The sequence below is a fragment of the Scleropages formosus genome, chromosome 24 (genome assembly GCF_900964775.1).
Source record: "Scleropages formosus chromosome 24, fSclFor1.1, whole genome shotgun sequence".
Taxonomy (NCBI): Eukaryota; Metazoa; Chordata; class Actinopteri; order Osteoglossiformes; family Osteoglossidae; genus Scleropages; species Scleropages formosus.
Genome location: NC_041829.1, coordinates 15,040,569 through 15,061,345, shown reverse-complemented (window position 1 = coordinate 15,061,345; position 20,777 = coordinate 15,040,569). Strand labels below are relative to the sequence as shown.

Sequence of the window (20,777 nt, the reverse complement as noted above, 5' to 3'; positions counted from 1 at the left end):
AGAGACAGCTTGAAAACACGTCATCTAAGGAGCAAAGTGCCAAGCGTTGCAATCCTTCCCTTAAATAGTGTTCGGTACAAGGAGGATCTGTGTGTGCGGTCATCTGTGTGAGGGGAGAAGCAGCATTTGCGTGGCTCTGGAAGTGGTACGAATGAAACGGTACAAGAGGAATAAGGGACAGTAAGAGCAGAGTCTGGGAGACTCCAGGAACATCTCTCACCATGTTCTCTCCACACTTGGTACCAGCCAGGACAAGGCCTGGATCGGGCATGTCATCCCCCAGGTAAACGTGCGTTCCCCGACACAGGATACGCCCACCTTCCTGCAGAGGGATGTTTGTTTCTATGGAGACAGCGTTCGTACCGATTACGGGCCGGTTGGCCCCACCTTGACACTGAATTTTGCCACAACTAGCATCTCTGCAAAAACACACAACAGCACCCAGTGAATGAAGTATTCTGTTTGGCGTGACTCCTCACACAGCCATTTCAAAGTAATCTTCACAAAAAGGTGTCTGTAAAGCAGAAAAGCATTCAATTATTTCACTGTACCCACCTGGATCTCTCAGCTCGCACGTTCACAGAATCGACAAACCTCTAACTTGTTCAACAATGGCGCTTTTCAATCGCTGCTTAATTGCATATTGGAATTTCTCGCCCGCTTGTTTTTTCGGACTCTTTCCAAAATCAAGCTCAACGCACGGCCTTAGCGCGGCCATTGTGACTGAGGCTTCTGTTTGGAATGACTGCACTGCCTTTGTTACTCTAACAAGCCCTCGCTGACATTCCGTCAAGTCCCATGTCATTAGAGCAATTACATAAATTACGAAATGCCTGATGAAGGATTTACAGAAGAGTCCAAAAACCCATGAATGAAGGCTCAGTAAATAAACAGAAAGGATTATCTGTGCATCCTGTGAGATTACGGCAGTTTCAGATGCTCGTTGTAGGTCACATCCTGTTGTTTGGGCTGGATCTATCCCTGTCCCGTCTTTGAGTTCAAATCACACTTCCTGTTTAAACACAGTGACCGGAAAAGCAGTATGAAAACATGTGCCCCAGGCACACCCTCACCGTGCCTCGCATCTCGCAAAAGAACCTTTTGGGTCCTTCCCACAGTTGCCATAGGGGTCTCCAGCGGAGTTCACCCGGCGGAAGCAAATCTCCGGGGCTGGTTTGGCACCTGTGGAAGGGGATGGCGATACGGCTATATCAAAAACCACCCAGAACCCCTGCCTGAGGCTGATGAGGGGACTGACTAATCAACCAGTCAAGATCAAGGTCATTTTAAAAGACCGTAAAGATCAGGTATATCCTCAGCTACATGTTTTCAGGGTAGTCGTGCTCTCCAGTCCATCTAAATCTACATACATGCATATATTTACGGTAAGAACAGCTGGTAGCGTAGTAGTTAGAGCTACTGCCTTTGCGTCTGAAGGCCGCGGGATTGATCCCTGCCTCTGGCTGTAGTACCCTTGAGCAAGGTACTTACCCTAAATTACTCCAGTAAAATTACCCAGCTGTTTAAACGGGCAACTAATTGGAAGTCGCTTTGGAGAAAAGCGTCAGCTAAATGCATAAATGTATGTTTGTAATCTGGTTCCAAACAGTCCAAAACCTGCTGCTCGGCAGGAGGTGCCGTACTCACCCGGGCCCCACAGCGTGATGCACTGCTGCTCGTGAGTCTGGCAAACACCATTGTAGCAGTAGCCATCCACGTTGTGACACGCGTGTCCGTCATGCAGGTAGACATTGGCGGGGCAGTGGGGGTTGGCACCGGTGCAGAATTCCGGCAGGTCACAGGAATTGCTAGCGTCCCGGCACGGCGTCCCTGCTGGCTTCAGCTATGAGACATGCAGCTGTCATTCGTCCATAGATCTGGACCGAGAACCTTCATTTCCAAAGGCTTCCACGTAGAGTAAACACAGACACTCTCTGTCTGGCACGAAGCAGAGGTCAATGAGACAGCGGGCCACATGGGAACCCTACCTGGCAGTCTTCGCAGCATTGCCCATGTGCACACACAGCACCATCTTTCAGGGTACAGGTGGTGGCATTGCAGCAGGGATTCATGCACTCCTGTTGGGGGGGGGCGAACGGGTAAGAGGACCACAGGTAGCAGGGAGAACGACACACAGAAGTTATTTGGAATCGAGTCACTTGCCGACAGCTCCAGTGCCATTAGAAGGAACACTATGCTGGATTTCTCACCCTGTAAACCCCGAGTCACAAGTTTCCAAAGGAGATTTCCCCTGGTCATTGACCTACTCCTAGCATCATAAAACAGCCGCAGAAACAGTTAAGGGCAGCCTGCAGTCCATCAGAGACTTTGAGCCAATCTGCGGTACTCAGGCATGTCTCACTCATACCAGCCCACGCTATCGAGTGTGGGAACGTGAACTGAAGGTGAAAGGTTGCGTCAAGGACAGGGAAGCTACCATGTTAAAGGCAGTCTGGCAAGCCGGAGTCCCAACCCTGCACTGTGTCATGAGGCTCAGCTCTGATGGGGGCGGGTGGACGGGGGTTCGTGAAGAGGAGGTGGGGGGCGGAGGTGCTGGCAGGCGAGAGGAGGTTGCTGAGGGCTTTCAGAACTCTTTTCAAGATTAAATACGTTAAGCTCCCTTTTCCCATGCCACGGGGAGCCGGAGGAGTCACGCTAACGGGGCGCTTGTAATTGAGGGAGAAGAGCCCAGGTTTTGTTAATGAGCCCCTGGTGGGCCATGTTCTGGGGCTGGTGTCAAACAAGGCAACGAGCAATTGGAGCCAGTTACACAGTGATGCTGGTAGATGTGATGGTGGTGGGGGTGGGGGGTTATAGGTCTGGCTACAGCACCCTGGGTTTGATATCAGCAGTTTTATTGCTGAAAAAAGAGCGAAGGGCGCTTTCTTCCCTTCCTCTGTCGGGTACCGGCCCTGTTCCTTTGCCCCCAGTGCCCCCAGTGGCACTATCTCAAGGCCTAAAAGAGGTCTAACTAACAGACACACCTTCCTTCGCCTGGATTTCTAATGGGCCCCAAAAACGGTGTGTTTTGTCCTAGTTTCTGTCTCATTTTGAGGTATAGGATGCGTCATCTGTGAAGCTGGGTCACAGTAAGTGTAAATGCCTCCACTTTCCCCATGATTTCTGTTTTTGAGGTGTACCCTCGTAGAACTCAGATCCTCCCATCATTTTGTCTTAAACTGACAGAACATTACATGTACTCAACACCTGTGCGTTTCAGTCGCTCATGATACTTTGGCCCTAACCATAAGCTGAACGTGCTGATTACAAGACACGTGAATCACGACTCTGGGAATACAGTACCTCAAACAGCAAACAGTGGAGAAGGGTTTGGGTACGATGAACCTCTTATACAATCTCCCACAAAACATCCTGAGCTATAGCAGAGAGATCTCTGATTTGGGAGCAGTGTGACACAAACTAACCAGATGGGGCAATATTTTTTTTCGTTTCCGTGGAAATATATCAGTTTGTCTTCTAGTTCTGATGACACAGCTAAAGTGAATCTTGTCTTGATTAGATCTTGGCTAGTTGTACGTTTCATGGGGGACAAACTTGGATTGTGAGCTACAATTCTATATTTTTTGCATGTATTCCAGATTTTCAGTCTTTATCAGACTTGGCTCTCCCCCATGTACCTCTTCCCCGACCCTGAGAAATGTTAGGGAAAAACCATAAAAAGGCATTGAAAAAGCAGCCGTCCTGTAGCACTTCCTGTTCCCAGTTTCTCCACCAATCAGGCGCTGCCTAGCAGTACCAGTTGGCCCTGATTGGATGAGCGGCTCGTGCTTCGGCCGAAGAAGGGCACCACTACAGCAGGCAGCCAAGAAACCCCAGCTGACTTTATATAGTGCTAATGATGTTCCTATTCAGCCGGACACATTCGCTGAGTGAAATATGAATCCTAGTTAAGGGTTAGGGTTAGTAGGCATGTGCAGCAGAAGGGCTCTTCTAACCGACCACACCACTGCACTTTATTCCATAGTGTTTTTAGTTTCGTAGTTAGCCATTGTGAATTGTACTGTAGTAGTAATAGTATATGTTGTATATGTTGTCCTCTATGTCACGCCGTGATCCAGGAGAAGCGCTATTTCGCTCCGATGTACGTTCTGAACATATTGTGGAAGTGACAATAAAGTTGACTTTGACTTTCTCCAAGCCAGCACCCAACGGTAAAGATGACCACAGATCGCGTGGAAGAAGAACACAAAATGTTGGTTGTTCATCTCTATGGAGGCAGATGTAGTCCTTGTGCTGCAGTCCATTCCCACCTCTAGCTCGCCACAGTCGCACTCCTCGTCCTCCTCCACGTAGCCGTTGCCACACTTCTGACCCCCGTAAAGCACCTTGACCTCAGGCATGTTGAAAAGGCACATGCCGACTCCCTTCTCCAAGCTGGCGGCAAGGTCCTTCTTACTGCAGCTGCTGAACACCGTAGGAAAGGGGTACCTGTGTGAGGAACGGGGAAGAGGCTCAGATACCCCCGACGCTATCGGAACCTTGTAGTCCCTCGGTTCCTAATTACCTGGGAAAAAACAAGAACAGATCGATTTGTCCACATGGTCCAATAACTCAGTTTGGCCCAATTAATTACAGCTTTGCGTACAGTTTAGGAAACCACCGCGACAGAGCCAAGGAGAAATTTATGGCACCGAATCTCGTAAAAAACCCTCGCTGACAACGAGAATGGCAAAAACCCGTCAATTAAAAAAAAGATGGCGCATGTGGATAATGTGTTTGTAATATTCTGTCTGGATGTGACAGGGAGGGAGCACTGCTCCGTGGAGGAAACAAATCAGCCCTGAACTCAATCTGCCAGCGCTTTGTTATGGACGTCAAGCTGTTTTTATTGAGCTGACAAAGGCGTACGCTGGATGGAAATCTCCGTGTGCCCATTATCGCGCTTGCATGTGTGTGTGTGTGTGTGTGTGAGTCTGGGTCAGAATTCCGCCTGTTTCCCCGACGGGGAAGGATGTGCTTGACTTGGGCTTCCTTTCCCAATGGCTCAAACCTCAGCACTCGACGACCCCTCACATTAGAAGGAATGGGGTCTGGGGGGGGTTCCGCATGTTGTCCCGAGAATTGAAACGACAGCTTCTCGGACGTGACGGGCGAGGCCTGATCTCTCAACAATGCCCCTAGGGTGCGAATCACGATAAAGCCGGCGCAGCGAGACTGTTTTGACGACACACGCTGTCAAACGACACCACTGCCACGTCCTTCAGCGATGCTCTTTTATTGCACTCTTCTGAAAGCAAGAGCAGGAGCGATGCTCGACTCCTCGAAAAAAGCAGAGCGGCCCGAGTCTGAGAACAAGCCTCTGTTAAAAAAAATTAAAGGAGCTCTACACTGTTCATTGACGGAGCCCATGAATTTTAATGGCCTGTCGACATCCGGTGTGCTTCAGAGATGTTTACAATTCAGCGGAAAAAAAGAGTCACCCCAAATGAAGAGCGGGTGAGCAAACAACAACGCAGATTATGCTTAGTCTGCACACATGCGGTCAATACATGTCTGAGGTTCTCACCGAATTGTGTCTTTGGGTCTCAAAGGAAGTCAAGAACACTTTAATTTTGGGTGAAAATGGTTTTGGGAACAGCAGCAGGTCATGAGCCTCATGCCGTTGACCTCCATTTCGATGTATATCATTATCCTGCTGGAGTTTTTATCTCTGATTCCAAGACTGTTTCCTATGGTTCGGAACATCATGGCTTTCAACTGCAGCTCCCACCTCCTACAGATCCCCTTTACATGTTGGTCCCCAAAGGCAACCTCCCAGAAGCTTCTTCTCCCCATTCCACAGCCTTTTTGCTGGCAGTTCAGTCTTCTCTAAAAGAGTAAATGGATACCTGTCACACTAAAGGAAATTGTGAAATCACAGGTATAACAAAGGCAGGAAGGCAAAACGATTTACACCGGACAAGTGGCACACACTTCACGTTCAGGTGCTACAAGCCAAAGGGCGAACAGCCAAAATCGCCAGCGGAATTAATGGTAATTATGCTCTGCCGCTGCAGGACTCCTGGCCGTAATCAGTCAATGACATCTGAATCACTCTCTGAATCGCTGGACCGATCTGTAACTCAGCGCCCTCAGAGATAAACCTGATCAAAATCAGTGTCCAAAGAGAATACAAAACATACGTGAAAACCTCCAGCCCCCCAAAAAACAAACCATTCAGCTGTTCTTTGAAATTATGCACGAATGTTTCACAGTTTTTGCTTCTTCACGTTATACAATAACAGCCCCGTTTGAGGAAAAAAGTGAGGATTTAGCTAGCCAGAAGCAAAATAGTCAGCAATGTAATTTATTTAGTGTTTATTGTGCATAAAGTGAAAAACGAAAGCTACACAAACCATGACATTGATATGAGTTATAATTTTCCCTGCATGAACAAACTTGTGTTTCATTTCCCCATGGTTTCTCACATAAAGGTAATGCGATGATGTTCTGACACTCCGTCATCAAGTATTTAGAGGTATCTCTGATATGGCGAATGGAGAGGAAGAGTACTTTGTAAAAAAAAAACAGTGGCATTAGCCCCACAGGCTGCATTTTTAACCCAAGGCGCTTGGCATCTCACCAAACTTTCCTTAATGCTCTCTTTTCCACACATCCCAAATGATTGTGGATTAGAAACACTTGAATTCTTTGACATTATGTCACAGCACACGCAGTGCTTGCAATTCAGCTGTTATTTACTGGAGGTGGTGAAAATGTATAATTGTTGATTTTTTAAAAAAAAAAAAAAGAACTCTGTGGTTTAGTAATGAGTGGTGCCTATAGTAACCGCTCTACGAGGTTGGGGATACCAGCAAAATGTGCGAAATGAGGGGCGAATGCCGCTGGAATTACACCGATTCACATGATGCACTTTAAACTATTCTAAAGCTAAACCACACGACGGAGAAGTCAAAAAGAAACTTTCTTAGGAAATGCCAAGAAATTCTTGAATTACCGTTTTGAAATATAATCTGGAAGTTTTAGTGGTATTAAATTTCTGTCTCGCAGTCTTTTTTCCTGATATTTTTTCCCCTCTTTTGTAGGCCCTTAAAATATCATAGGCCCAAGGTACTCTGCCTGCAGGGCCTAATGGGAAATCCGGCCCTGGGTCTGGGATTCTGAGAATCAGAACTGCTGAGTGTTTCGTATATTGGTCCTTTAAAATCAGATGCATGCTGCCAGTTTCCTCCTGCTTGTTGCAAAGGCGTGGCTCATCTGGAATTAGCTGGCACATTAAAAGTGGTAAAAAGTAAAACGCCACTCGATGGGAAATAAAAAGAAAGAGAACAACTGAGATCATGCAGTTGACCATTTTTGTACCTTAGAGTGCACTTTCACTCAAGCTGTGTATTTAGGATGCAGCACACTTTCCTATGTAACCCCACAACCTTCATGGTCAAGATACAACCTTTACCAGCAGACATTTACAGGTATTGCAGATGACTTTGCTACAAGGGGGTTATATTGACAGGTTCATGCTACACAGAATGTTTCGTATTAAAACATGGTCTGCACGTTCGTTCAGTGACGATGTAGGGATGGTGCATTGAAATAAATGTTGCAGATGAAAATACATGTTACAAATACAGATGTGGAGCGTGCTGCAGTGTGAGTTGTCAAAAAAAAGGTGGGAACGGAAGCAATAACTGATGAGCATCCAGAATGCTGAGTATTCTTTCAATGTAAAGGAAAAAATCATCACTGATTCACAGGCAAAGGATTCACCATTGAAGAAATAGCAGTTAAGTACAGAGTGAATCCATTAAGTGGCATGATGTAATGCTTTTTACAGTTCAGAAAAGTCTGGAATACAGATACAGCAGCGGACCTTTCTGGTGATTTCCCAGGGGATGCTGGCAGGCAGAGAGGGTGCGCCCGTTGTTTGTAACAGATCCAATTTCTATCCATCACCTTGCATTTGGGAGCATTTATAAATCCCTTTGGCCTGATATTGAAGCTGGGGTTACGATGGCGACCACTTCAACTTACTTCCCTTTAGAGGTCATACACACCCAACATACTCTGTCAATGTGTGTCGGATGACGTCTTACTCATTCCCTTGTAAACAATACTCCCTTGTAAAAAAAATGGGGAAATCTGATTTTTACCCTTTGAATTGTCATGAGAAGCCTATTGTGGTTTTGATTATAGTCAGTCACCAAGCAGACTTTTTTCCAGTACCACGGATTACAACTTACTTCCACTTTTCCTCATACACACAACTAAATATTTTAGTTAAACAATTAAACTAACTGCATAGGGGTACAATCAGGAAAGCTTTGGTTGTGACAACAGCTGGTAGTGTGGTGGTTAGGACTGCTGCCTTTGACTCCTAAGGTTGCTGGTTTGAGTCCTACCTCCGCTCCTAGTACTCTTAAGCAATGACCTCACTCTAAATTACTCCAGTAAAACTGTTCACCTGTATAAGTGGATAAACAATTGTAGGTAGCATAACATTGTTAGTCACTCTGAAGAAATGTGTTGGCTGAATGAATGTAATTTTAACAGGTAACACCTTGCCGACTCCAGTTCCCTAATCACTGTCACGCGGAACCGAGGGAGCCGGGACGGCTGGACCCAAGTGCAGAAGTCGTTCATCTGGAGTCAAGGGATCAGGCAAGTTCTTGGTGTCGGGGACAGGCGAAGGGTCGGTCGATCGGCGGTCGGGGTCAGAATGAAGATCCATGGGAGTGGTCAGGGGACGAAGCAAAGGGTCGGTCGATCGGCATTGGAACGAGGATCCGTAGACGTGGTCGGGAAACAAAGTGAGGGGTTGATAACTGGAGAACGTGAACTGTGAACTAGGATGTGTGTGAACGAGACGTCACGAGGAAGGACGGTTGTCCCTGATGAGATTCCGCAAAGGTATGGGCGCTGAGGAGGGTCTTTTAAAGGGTGAGCAGTTAGTCAGGAACTGGAGTCAGGTGCTGTCAACTGGGTTGTGGGTGTGAACGTGACAGCTACAAATGCTAATGCTGGTAAATGCTAGCTCCTACACTACTTGCTAGAATCTCTCTGTTAGCACTTTCTGCCGGAGTCTCGTTGAGGCCACTGAGCTCTACACAGAAGGGTCTTGATAGATCTACTTCAATTCAACTTCACGATCTTACAAGTGCTACGCGGTAGTTTCAGTAGCTAAGCCTCCCCACTGCTGGCATCTTGAGCTAACATTTTAGCAGAGGTATTTCCCTGAGATAAGTTGCTGAGTGTTTAAATAGCCATGTTACATTTTCTCTCAGAGGCTACTGAAGGTTTAAAAGCGCCATGACCGAGGTTCTGGTTCTTGGAACATATCCTGGGGAGTTTTGCAGTGCTCAAACAAACAGAGAATTCTTTTAGAAAAACAGTACAAGAAAACATTGCAACTACAACTGTGCGTGGTGTTTACACTTGGCCAAGACATATTGAATCCTCCCAGCACTGAGGTGATTTACAGTGTATCTCTGTGTGGTCCTGTAGCCTCTTTAGTTGTAATAAACCACAGAATTAAGAGCCAGTACCCTGGGAGTCTTCCCACAGATAAATATGGGTCAAATTCTAATTTCTGACCTCAAATTAACTGAGAGCAGGGCTTCTCCACTCCTAACAATCAGTATTGTGTGGCTTAAGCTCTTAAAAGTTAGACTTGTTCTATATATGCTCATGGACTTTTTCAAGGCAGCAGCTGAGGACCAAAAGACAAGGGTTCATAAGTGTATACCTTGCAGAACACTGAAGATGTATCTCTGAGCGAGGAGTTTTACTTCACCAAAAAACTTATTTCAAACATCTATTATGAGCTGCTATGCTTCGTTGTGCACCGAGATGTTCACTCGGGCTTCTGAAAGATTTTTTCCATTCGACGGAACTAAGGTCATCTTTCAGGATGAAAGAAGCGTAAATAAACGTTTATGACATCGAGACCCCAGAGCAGTCCAATGTTCCCGAGTGGGCAGATGAGCTCAGATATTCAGAGCAGACCCCTTTTGCTTGGAGATGTTCTTCGTAATAACCATTTCTGAATAGCTCCCTTATGCAGAACACATCCATGGACGAACATGCTACACACAAGGCAATAACTGTTTCTCTGCTTTGGCATGAGCCATATGTGACAAGAATACTGAAAACAGTTTTCAGTCCAAACGCAAAGCTTTCAGACCTTTGACCTAGCTAATATGGGTAGTGAACCTGTCCACTCTGAACATCCTCTCTGCCTAGTTTGGACCACTGGACAGCCACGAGCTCTCGGCATCAGCAGCGTTTACCCTCCAGTGGCATTAAAACATCCTTTGTAGTGTTTAATCTGGTATATATTATCTTCTAGAGATTCTACTGGAATACATCCAGAATACATTTATCACAATCCAGTGCTTGCTATCTGGTAATACGCAGTGTCTTCAGCTCAAGGGAGAAATCCCACCGTTAATGGGGTCTGAGTGCTTGCTCCAACACCCAACCCCAGGCGATGTCCGTTCCACTGCAGCTGCTGGTTTGATGAGGCCAAGTTTCGATGCATGACCAACAGTAAGTAGCGAAATTATGTGTGTACAAATGTTTCCATGCAATGGCAATCAAGTGTTTAGAAATTAATGGCCAGTTAACGTTTCATAAGTGTGGGCTAGCGTGAGGTTAATGGCTCTTTGATAATTCGCTCATTTGTAAAGCCTCGCATAATGGAATTCTGTAGGGAGGTACAAGTCAGTCACCAGCAGGTTGTCAATCTTTACAAAGAGAGCGGGAATAAAATCACCCAAGCCTGGGAAGAGCATAAGTTGTACCTTGCCCAAACACAAACCTCCCATTTGTATCCAGAGGCATCCCCTCCTAGATTTTTAACATGAAATTGCCCTTTTCACAGCACTCACCCCGTGGAGGGAGTCATAATGCAGCCTCCTCGATCCACTGTCATCCGACAGCCACAGCCCCGTTCCGGAGTGTCATGGTTCATCCCAAAGTTGTGCCCCAGCTCATGAGCCAAAGTCACCGCTGCCCCCAAGGGGTTATCCGAATGATCCTGGGAGGGGATGGAGAAGAGTCAGACATACAACCCAAAAGAACAGATTTCTCCCTTTCAACATTAGAATGAGATTTAATTTCTCATCCTTCCATTTTTGACTGTTTAAAACACACTTCCACTATTCTGTTTACTATTCCAAAGAAGTGGCCCAGAATAATAGGTTCTGTTGCACCATTGCTGATATTAGATTCTTACCGCCATTGAATAATTGCCATTATTTACAAACCTTAATTGGATTTCACACATGACAGAAATGTGGAAAATGATCAATAAACAAAAATAAACAGGGAAGAAGCGCAACACTCACACACAGAGGCAAATAATTACTTTTCTAAAAAAATCCATTTTGGGGAACAGAATGGCAAACAGAATATTGTATTTCATTATGCATAATAGCTTCTGCACTCAGTGGGATTCAATAAATTGTACAATTAGAATATGACTGAACAGTAGGTCTCTTTCCCAGCAGTCTGTAGGACGGCCATGGAAGGTAAGAGCAGGCAAGGGTGCAGCGCACACCTCGGAAAGGTAGATTTTGGTTTGCGTTGAAAGCTGGCAAGTGACCGGGGTCCTATGAACCAGTGAATGAACACAAAGGTAGAGCTGTGAAGCTCCCTGCAGCGGGGCCATGCTCCAGGCCAATATGCATTATTCAGGCCTACACCACTAAGCACTGGAATGCCAGGGGGTTAGGGGGTGTATCTGCCCCTCTTCTGGTGGAGTGGGGCCCCCTCTGTGAGCACCAGCGTCACCTCGCCTTGCCTGTGTTGGGGGACTGCTGACTCAGTACACCGCACCCATGCCACTGGGGAGCACGCACGACCCTTTCCTTACAACATGCTGAATTTATTATTGTTATTATTTCTTTATTTAGCTCACTTTTTTTCAAGGCCACATCCAAAACCAGACCTTGTTCCCATGGTGATTTCATTCTTCAATCATCCATGAAAGATGTATAAATAAGATGCACAACGTTGCATTCTTTCTGCAAAAATAATGCTTACCTTGTTTTCTAAGGGAAGGGAAAATTATCCTGGAAAAGTTTTTGGTCGTGGTCAAAATCTTTCTTATAGAGGTCACAGATATCATAAATCTCAAATAACCAGCCTTTAGGAACAATGTGAAGTTACATTATTTTAAAATTTATTTCTTCAGATGTTAGGAGTAAGTTAGGAGATTAAATATTAAATAGGTAATTAAATACCTTGTCAAATTTACTGAAAGTTGTTACTAATACAAATAGCAGGAAGGAGAAATGTTTTTTTTTTTTTTTCTGTAGAACTGCAGTGGAAATTTTAAGTAACACCCCATTTCCTTTGACATTATTTTCAGCCTGCAAGCTATAACCTGTTTTCAGATATTATCCAGAATTTTTGCCTAAAATACCTTTGTGGTGGACATTGAAACTTAATTTTTTCCTGTGAAAGTTGTTTCCAAATGCAAGAGGATGAAATTCTATCTGAAGTGCTTTCAGATGAAAGAAATCACAAAAAAATAATGTATAGGGTCCACAGATGGATGGTTCAGCTCTATAACTTGATACCTCGGCCTTTAATCACCGGACTAAACTTTATCGCCTGCTGCAAATAAACGTGGTAAACATCTAGAAACAAGCCGTAAATGTGTCACCCTTTAAAAGAAAAATATACATATCAAATGAAAAAATATGACTGCAGGGAGGGTAAATGAGAATGGGTTCCTCGGTTTTGAAGGGGTGTACAGTTTCTCACAACAGTTCATCAAAACACTTAACACTTCACTTTTTTTTCAGAAGAGCGCTGTGCTCCTATATATGAGACATAATTTTTGTCAAATTTATTGTCGTTAAAACGGTTACGATATTCTGATATTAATGTGAGTCACCTAGTGTAAGTAGTGTATCTAGCAGTGTAAGTCACCGCGGTGAATAAGGTGTGTGGGCTGGTAACACTACATACAGTTCATTGTAAGTCACTTTGGAGAAAAGAGTCTGCTAAGTGAATAAATGTAAATATAAATTACCTTCAACAGCTGTAAAACTTTTGGCACTGTGAAAACACAGTTACCTCTATCATTACAACTGCTGATGGAGCGATTAATATAATATGGATTATTGACCTGGGGGTTAGTGGCTTGAATCCATTACTGCTTTAGGATTAGGAGCCCTTCAGGAAATGTACTAATTCAATTATTTTACAAGCTTGCTATCTAGTTTACAGACTTTGTTTATTTAAGGTAAGGGCTGCTTATTTAACATTACCCTCATTTACACTGATGTACACATTATTATTCTCCTGGAAGAAACAACATGTTAGGAGCAGAGCAATATGAGCAAACCCCCTGCGGCTGCACTCACCATGACGATGCCCCCTGACTGCTCAGCTGTGCACATGCTCATGATGGGTGCCATACCGATGGTGGTGCCTTGGAAGTATACTCCACTGAGGAAAGACACAGACACAGGCCAGGCTGAGGATGAAGTCCCTTTCCCGAAGGCCAGACCCATTTAGAATTAGAGGTTCTGTCTTTGTCCTGGCATCCCCCTGTGTACTTCTTGAGAGATCCAAATTCAGTTTAAACCAAATGGAACACCAATGAAGTCCTTAAGTAATCCAGTCTTTTGCAAAGTGTTCTAATCATCCAATGCATCCAAAAGGCAGCTCACTGACGACGTAATTAAGAGTTCAGCTGGAATAATGAAAAACTGTGATTGGAGGATGATGCAAGGACATGGGCTGGGTACCACAGATGCTTTGAGAGAAGTGATGGAATCTGAAGACCCCTCGACCCAAATATACCCACCTGACAAGCTGGGCATTGTCATGGGGTCTGTGGGGCAGCAGTTTAAGTTTCCTCCAGTCCAGGAACTCATGCAGAGTGGTGAAAGGGTCTTGTGTGACAGAACACCTGTCCACATCGCTCCAGACTTCCAGGCCTACCAGGGCAACGCGGATGTTCAGGGCCCTGTAGAACTGGGGAGACAGACAAATGACAAAAACTCATTTACATTTACATTTATTCACTTAGCAGAAGCTTTTGTTCAAAGCTACCTACAACGGATACTATGTAGTGTTGCTATCCCACACACCTTATTCACCAAGGCGACTACATTGCTAGGTACACTACTTACAAGGGGTTACTCATCCATGCATCAGTGAAACACACTCACTCCGCGACACTCACACACTATTTAAACCTATAGTCTAATGCAGATATGTCAAATTAAACCTCAACTCTAAACAGTTCTTTTGACATAAACTACTGGATTAGTATAAGAGGAAATAATTAAAGTCTGTTCTGAAAACAGGTATGACTCTGATCCTCTTGAACCACTTTTCTACACCTCTGGTCTGCTCCATGGATCAGTCAGATGTCATATATACATATGTAACTAAACCCATCCATTAATTTCTTCTGTACAATAAAAAGGTTGACAAAGGATCTGGGGAGAACCTGTGAGATACAGAACTTCTGGGTGTATCAAATAAATAAAAAACACTGGTAAAATTAATAATTGTGACATATCCGAACTGTGGAAACAGCCAGCAATTTTCACCACAGTAAGATGCCGAGTTTACCTTGTCCACATAATTGGCAATCTCAGCCAGCCTCTGTTTCACCTTTTCCACATCCTTCCCTTGCTTCTGAAACTGGAGATTGAAAACAGGTTAGCGCCGTGGAAGACCAGGCCTCATCAGAGTGCTTCAAAATTACGCACATCCAGGGCATATAAAACAATAAACCACCCCGGAAAGTTACACGCAGCACACCGCTGGTGGATATTGTCCAGACATTACAGCTACATCTGCCTTTGAACACAGACAGCGTACTTTGCTGAACATGATGTCATGCTGTACACCAACAGCTGGAGTAAGTTTAGAAATTTACAAGAGTGCCTGTGAGCCCACTGGGTCAGAGTAAATACATACTGGCAAGGTTATTTAGGAGACTAGTTCCTCTGAACACTGAGTGTGAAGGAGGGTTAAAAAAATATAAGCAGGACTTGATGAGGACTGAAAATGTACCATGCTATGATGAAGCCAAAAGAACACCTGCCCTTCTGTCTGGGGGCAACAAGTCTGTGGAGCAAATGAGCTTTGCTTCTGTGTTAGGGAGGGATTTCAGTCAGAGCGTAGATGGAATGAAGATTCCAGGCATGTGATTGACCACACACAGATCTCTTAAATACAAACCTTTCTCAAAGCTCTACAGTAAGGTCTTGAAAGACTTCATCAACCACATCTGAGACCGTTTACTGGTGTATGTGAAGAGGTAACAGGGTAGCTGAGGAACTGGTTCCAAATTCAATGCCCAGCAGGGTTCTCCTGTTGTAACCTTAGGCAGGGCACATAATCCGCATGAAGTGCTTGTGAAGTTCTTGAGGAGCATGTCTGCTAAGGAGCTAAGTGATGTGGTAAGGCTTGTTAAGTACAGTATAAAATTGCAGGGCAGTGGGACCACGGATAATCTGGCGCTGACCTTACAAACCCGCATTTACACACAGAGCTGCACTGCCACCATGGTGTTTCCTCCATTCTGGTCCATCTGTAGAGGAAACTGCACACGGTTTCCTGTGAAAATCCTTCCCTGCCACCCACAGTTGCCTACTGACCCAATTCTGAGGTGATAAGCTTTTCCTTTTCCATGTTTTTTCCGCCATTTCTCCAGGCCTTCCTGGCAACTGGCACTGGAGGAGGACCCAAGACCTTGCACCATGAGTTTTACTTCCCAGATGGGATCCTGCTGCCATGTATCTTGCTACAGCTTGGTTAGCCAGCCAGCAACTGAGAGGACAGGAAAAATGGTCCTGTTCCAGCAGCTACCTCAGGCCTCACGGGAAACAATGGGCACCAGAAGAGAAACACACGCTCAACCTACCTCTCTGTTGTCAGCCACAATGATGAGCTCCACGTACTTGGTGGCTCTCTGTGCGTGCCTCTTGTGCTGCAAACAGGCCAGGGGGGAAAAGACATGAAGGTTTAGGAGGCAGAGGGGGCCCATCTTCACTCAGTGGAAAGGTCAACCTAACTATAGCCACAACACTTCGCACCCTGAGATGGAGGTCTCCTGGGTCAGGGGCTAGGGTGGACTTGCAAGATCACACTTCACCGATGAAGGAGCGCACAAGGAGCGGTGCTTAGTAACATCAATGGATCTGAGACTACGTGATTTCTATCTTTAAAAACCATGGCATGGACATAAGTTGTGCTTTTTTCAAAGCTCGGCCCTGTTTGTCAGCGCAAGGACACTTACGCTGAGACTTACTGGAAAAAGGGGGTGACTTCAGCAAGGAGTAAACACCCATGGATATAACTCACCTGTCACTCAAAATGCACTTTGCTGGTGTATGCAATCTAAGAGCACACTTACTTATACCATTCCAGTTCTCTATTTAACCCACAGTCCTAAAAGCAAATATCCATTTCCCTGGTGACACACCGACACACGTGTTCTAGCGTGTTTTTTTTTTCAAAGGGCCTACAGGTGACCTTCTGGGAGCGTAGTCCAGAACACAGACCCCCTTTGCTGGGGGAACAGTTTGTGGAGAGAGCTGGACCTCTGAACGACAGCATAGCACAATGCTGCACATCCGAGAGAAGGAAGGCCCTCTGTCAACTTGAAAGTCACCACCCCGTCCTCCTCAAAATCAGCTTGCACTCCACAAATGTTATACCACACCCTCATCATTGCAGTCAACATCCTAGTTTTGATGATAAAGCCTCATGAGCAGCCTAAAGTCAATGGGTTTTATCCTGGCCCTTCATATTGATGCATCACCCCGCCCCCCCGCCAGCTTCCTCAGATCTCCCTGCAGATTATTGGGCCAGTTTCTGCAGGAACGTGCTTTTTGCTTGACATGAGAGTGATGACCAGCATATCAAAGCTGAAAGTAGCACAATGTCAGGAGATAAGGGCCAGCAGAAGAAACAGAACACAAACAGTAGGACCTAGGTCGTGAGGCTCAGCATGTTCCACAGACTATCATAAATCATAGGAATTGCTGCGGCATGAACATGCAAGTTCCATTGTGCTCCTGTCAGGACACATTAGCCGGCCTGAATAATCAGAAGGCTTTTAACAATACTGCATTTTAAATGTCCCCTGGAAATAGATATGGGTAGAACAACTGGTGTCAACTTAATCTTCACTGCACTCATGAGCATTATGCTACAATATTGGAAGAGGGACAGCCATCATTTAAGGCAGAAAAGACCCTTGTGGGACTGAATATCTAAATGTAATGATGTAAGAAGCACTTCAGAGCAATTTTACCTGGATGTCTATGAGGTCTAGGTGAATGACGAGACCTATCTCTTCCCTGCAGATAACATTGGTATGCAACGCTGTTCCCAGATGTCTTTGGCTGAGATGTGATACCCTTCGGCGGTAAAATTATGAGTGAGGGCCGGTAAATGTCATACACATTACGTGGGTTTACACTGCTGGAGCTGGTAGCGTAGTGGTTAGTGCAGCTGCCTTTGGACCCACCTCCTGTAGTACCCTTGAGCAAGGTAGCTACAGTACCCTAAATTGCTCCAGGAAAATTACCCAGCTGTACAAGTGGGTAAATAACTGTAAGTAGCTTAACATTGTAAGTCATTTTGGAGAAAAACATCAGCTAAATGAATAAATGTAAATGGTTTCTCATTTTAACTATTCTCAAGTTGCTCAGTTTTGATGGTACAAATATCTATCTATTAACCATTAATTGATTATAACTTAGCGATAAAAGTGACTATATTTAGGAACAGAAATAATTAAAAACAAACTTCCGATCCCATGTGTTTTTATAAGTTGAAGAGTCAAGGCATGGACTTGTTCACTATTGGTTGGATGTTGATGCACCATGTTAATCACCATGATTTCTCCTTGCTCCCGCCTTTAGAGTATTGGCCAACATACCTGAATTTGTTTGAGCAGTGTCCAAAAGTGAGAAATGCGACCCATGTTATTAACTTAACCCTTGCGGTTCATTACCCTGGTGCCAAATGCGTGAGCAGGGCCGCCCACGGTGTCCAAAACAAAGTGCGAAACATTGAAACCATGACCACAGCTCCCGGGGGCCAAGTTGAGATTCTCTCCTCTATAAATCCAGTGCGTGCCATTGTCGGGGTTGAAAGCTGGTTCCAAGACGAAGGTCTTATCTTCCAGTGCAACAAAGCCCCTGGGAAGAACAGAATCTGTTGCATTAACACAGCATCTGATGGGCGGAAACAGGGACATGCTATTTATTCACACCTCAACAAATTAGACGAAAGGGAATTTCTTAGATCTCTTTTACAGCTGGAATCATTAGCCTGCATTACTGCAAACAGTTGTACAGCTATTGCACTACTGCGATATCCAAGGTTTTTAATATTCAACAAGTACATATTTGTCAAATTACCAACCGTTGATTTTAATCACGTTGTATGTTGATGAATTGAAACACTCACAACGAAAGCTTAAATTAACAAAAAGTGTTAAAGCAATACAATGATCCATGACGTTCGTGATAGATTAACTGGACCCCGGGCTTCACAAAAACCTCCTAACGTACTTACATCCACTTAAATTTACAGTAAAACCCCCAAAGCCCAACTGAGGCCAACTAAAACTGAAGGCAATTTGTTTTGGCGCACATACGAAGCAACATAGTTCTTGTCAAAGGAGATATCAGCATCTATCTGTCTCAAGACTTTGAAAGCAGGTTACGGAAAGCTGAAAAATGGACGGTGTTCAAGGACAGCTTGACAATTACCAGGATTGCTTCTTGGAGAGCAAATGTGTTTGTTGGCCGACATGCAATAAAATTCCCGAAACTGTCCAAGAATTTTTTTCTATGAAATTACTGCCTGCTTGACATGGCCAACAGTTCTTCATCATTACATCTTATTATGAGGTTATAGCCTGCATGGTAAATTAAGTTTTACTCATGCAGTAGTGCTGTGCACATGCAGTTGTGGAAAAATCGGTCTTGGGGCGTCCGTGTCTTTGTTGACGTTTAAAGAGCGGAATCACGGCTTCCAAGGGATCATTTGCGACGCTGGATGATTGTGTGAAAGTGGGTGAGGAATGAGAACATTCAACATGATGAAAACACCACTCCATTAGAGAAACTGGTCCTCTGTGTTGGCTCATTTAACAAACCACTGGATCCTTTGTGTTTGAGGTGGTGACAGTTCTTGTCCAAACTGTAAGGGGCTGAGTATTTTTCGCAGAGACCCCTCCAAAACTGACCTGAGACCAGCACAGGTACTGAGGCTAACATCCGAGTGTGTGTGTCCAACGACCTTGCCATGGTAATAGCAGTTCACCTGTAAAAAAAATACAAAACATTTACAATTTTATGTACACACATGTACAGCTTAGAATAAATTCACTGGTAAGATATTTCAAGGACTTTAATAACCCAAGAAGGTACATTTTCATGAAGAAAAACTGAATGCCAATAAGGCAGTCTATAGCAAGTCAGGAAGAATAATGACTTCTTGGTCTACAGATCTTGTCAAATAGTTTCAAGCTCATTTCTGATGTTTCCAGCAATGGCATTTTTGTGATGTGTTTCTCACCCATTGTCTCTGTGACCTCGACAGGAACTACTTGCTCACCATCTCACACATTCAGTGTTTTGGAAACTGAATAACATGCTCTTAGCTTTGCCAAATCTCACACCAGGGGTTTTCTTGGTGAAGAAATAAAAATTCTACATAGATCCTGGATCTTGCGGCAACTAGACCCTTCATCTTAGCAAAATATCAGTTACTGAAGTATGGGCTTGCAGCCTTGGAAAAAAGAAAGACGAACGTCTCATTACATGAAATGTGAAAGGCGAAGCGGTAAGTCTAGAATGTATATCAATACACAGTGTACTGCATGATGGCCCTTTAATGCTGTAATTATTGTTTTACAATAAGAAATGAAATTCAGATAGATGTTTTCCAGCCAGTGAGAGGTATGAGCCAGCAAAAGCCATAACTTTTCATCAAGAATATCCCGTTGCCATTTCATCATTTGAAACTGGGCTGAAGATAAAACAAGCTTATCTGCGGCACCAGGGCAAGCTTTATCTGTGATTAACTGGTTCAGGAGAAATGCTGCAATGATTACTCAGTACTAGATCAGGATTAACTACAGAGCGGGAAACGACTGCTGAGGCGAGCTGTGAGCTTCAGTAGTATCACGGAGAAATCCCAGGGTTTCCATGATCCATCTGATGTGTTTCCTAAGTGCGGCAAATTTGAGCTTTTGCAGTTTCCTCAAGGAGAGGCGAGCAATTTGGCAACAGCTCATGGTCAGTCAAGAAGGGGATTGGATTTAATACGCAGTGAATCACGCCAAATATTTACCAGCAAGACCGTAAAACTACAAAGGAGTGGAGTATAAGATTCAGATATGATATGTGTATTGCTATAATTTGTTAAGACTAATGCAAGTCTAACTTTATACTGCAGCCAATATTTCAGGCTTTGCCATTGCCAGTAAGTTCATAAACTATTATCGTTATTTATTTTCGTTATTCGTTCTTTAGCTAACGTCTTTGTCCGATGTGACTTACAGCCATAGTCTAGTACAAGGCAAAAAGTACTGAAAAGCTGAATGATTACAATCAGTTGATGACTGTCTAGGATGAGATACTGTGTCGCAACTAACACCAGATTAACCTAGCACAGAATCAAAAATCATTTATCAGGTAAAAAAAGTGATAAAGAAAGCAAAGACAATAAACAAAGGTAGTTGCAACTGAGCTATTCTAAAACAAGGAATTTGATAACTGAGGAAAGGAAAAAAAAACTCCTAGGTCAACAACTGAAGAAAA

The 20,777-nt window shown here is 44.4% G+C and overlaps 1 protein-coding gene across 2 annotated transcripts in view; it reads right to left on the bottom strand.

Moving 5' to 3' along the window:
- Positions 1–20,777, bottom strand: part of adam12a (ADAM metallopeptidase domain 12a) — a 72,187-nt gene that overhangs the window by 12,230 nt on the left and 39,180 nt on the right. For both annotated transcript variants that reach the window (XR_003797310.1, XM_029248768.1), the window contains exons 5-16: positions 19,199–19,275; positions 17,957–18,143; positions 15,857–15,922; positions 14,557–14,628; positions 13,781–13,950; positions 13,335–13,419; positions 10,848–10,996; positions 4,272–4,449; positions 1,989–2,078; positions 1,648–1,843; positions 1,074–1,182; positions 221–419 (exon numbers count right to left, since the gene is read on the bottom strand). Coding sequence is in view for 1 of the 2 variants with exons in the window: in XM_029248768.1 (XP_029104601.1) it covers positions 221–419; positions 1,074–1,182; positions 1,648–1,843; positions 1,989–2,078; positions 4,272–4,449; positions 10,848–10,996; positions 13,335–13,419; positions 13,781–13,950; positions 14,557–14,628; positions 15,857–15,922; positions 17,957–18,143; positions 19,199–19,275 (1,578 nt within the window). In the remaining variant the exon portion in view is untranslated. The remainder of the gene's footprint in view (positions 1–220; positions 420–1,073; positions 1,183–1,647; positions 1,844–1,988; positions 2,079–4,271; positions 4,450–10,847; positions 10,997–13,334; positions 13,420–13,780; positions 13,951–14,556; positions 14,629–15,856; positions 15,923–17,956; positions 18,144–19,198; positions 19,276–20,777) is intronic.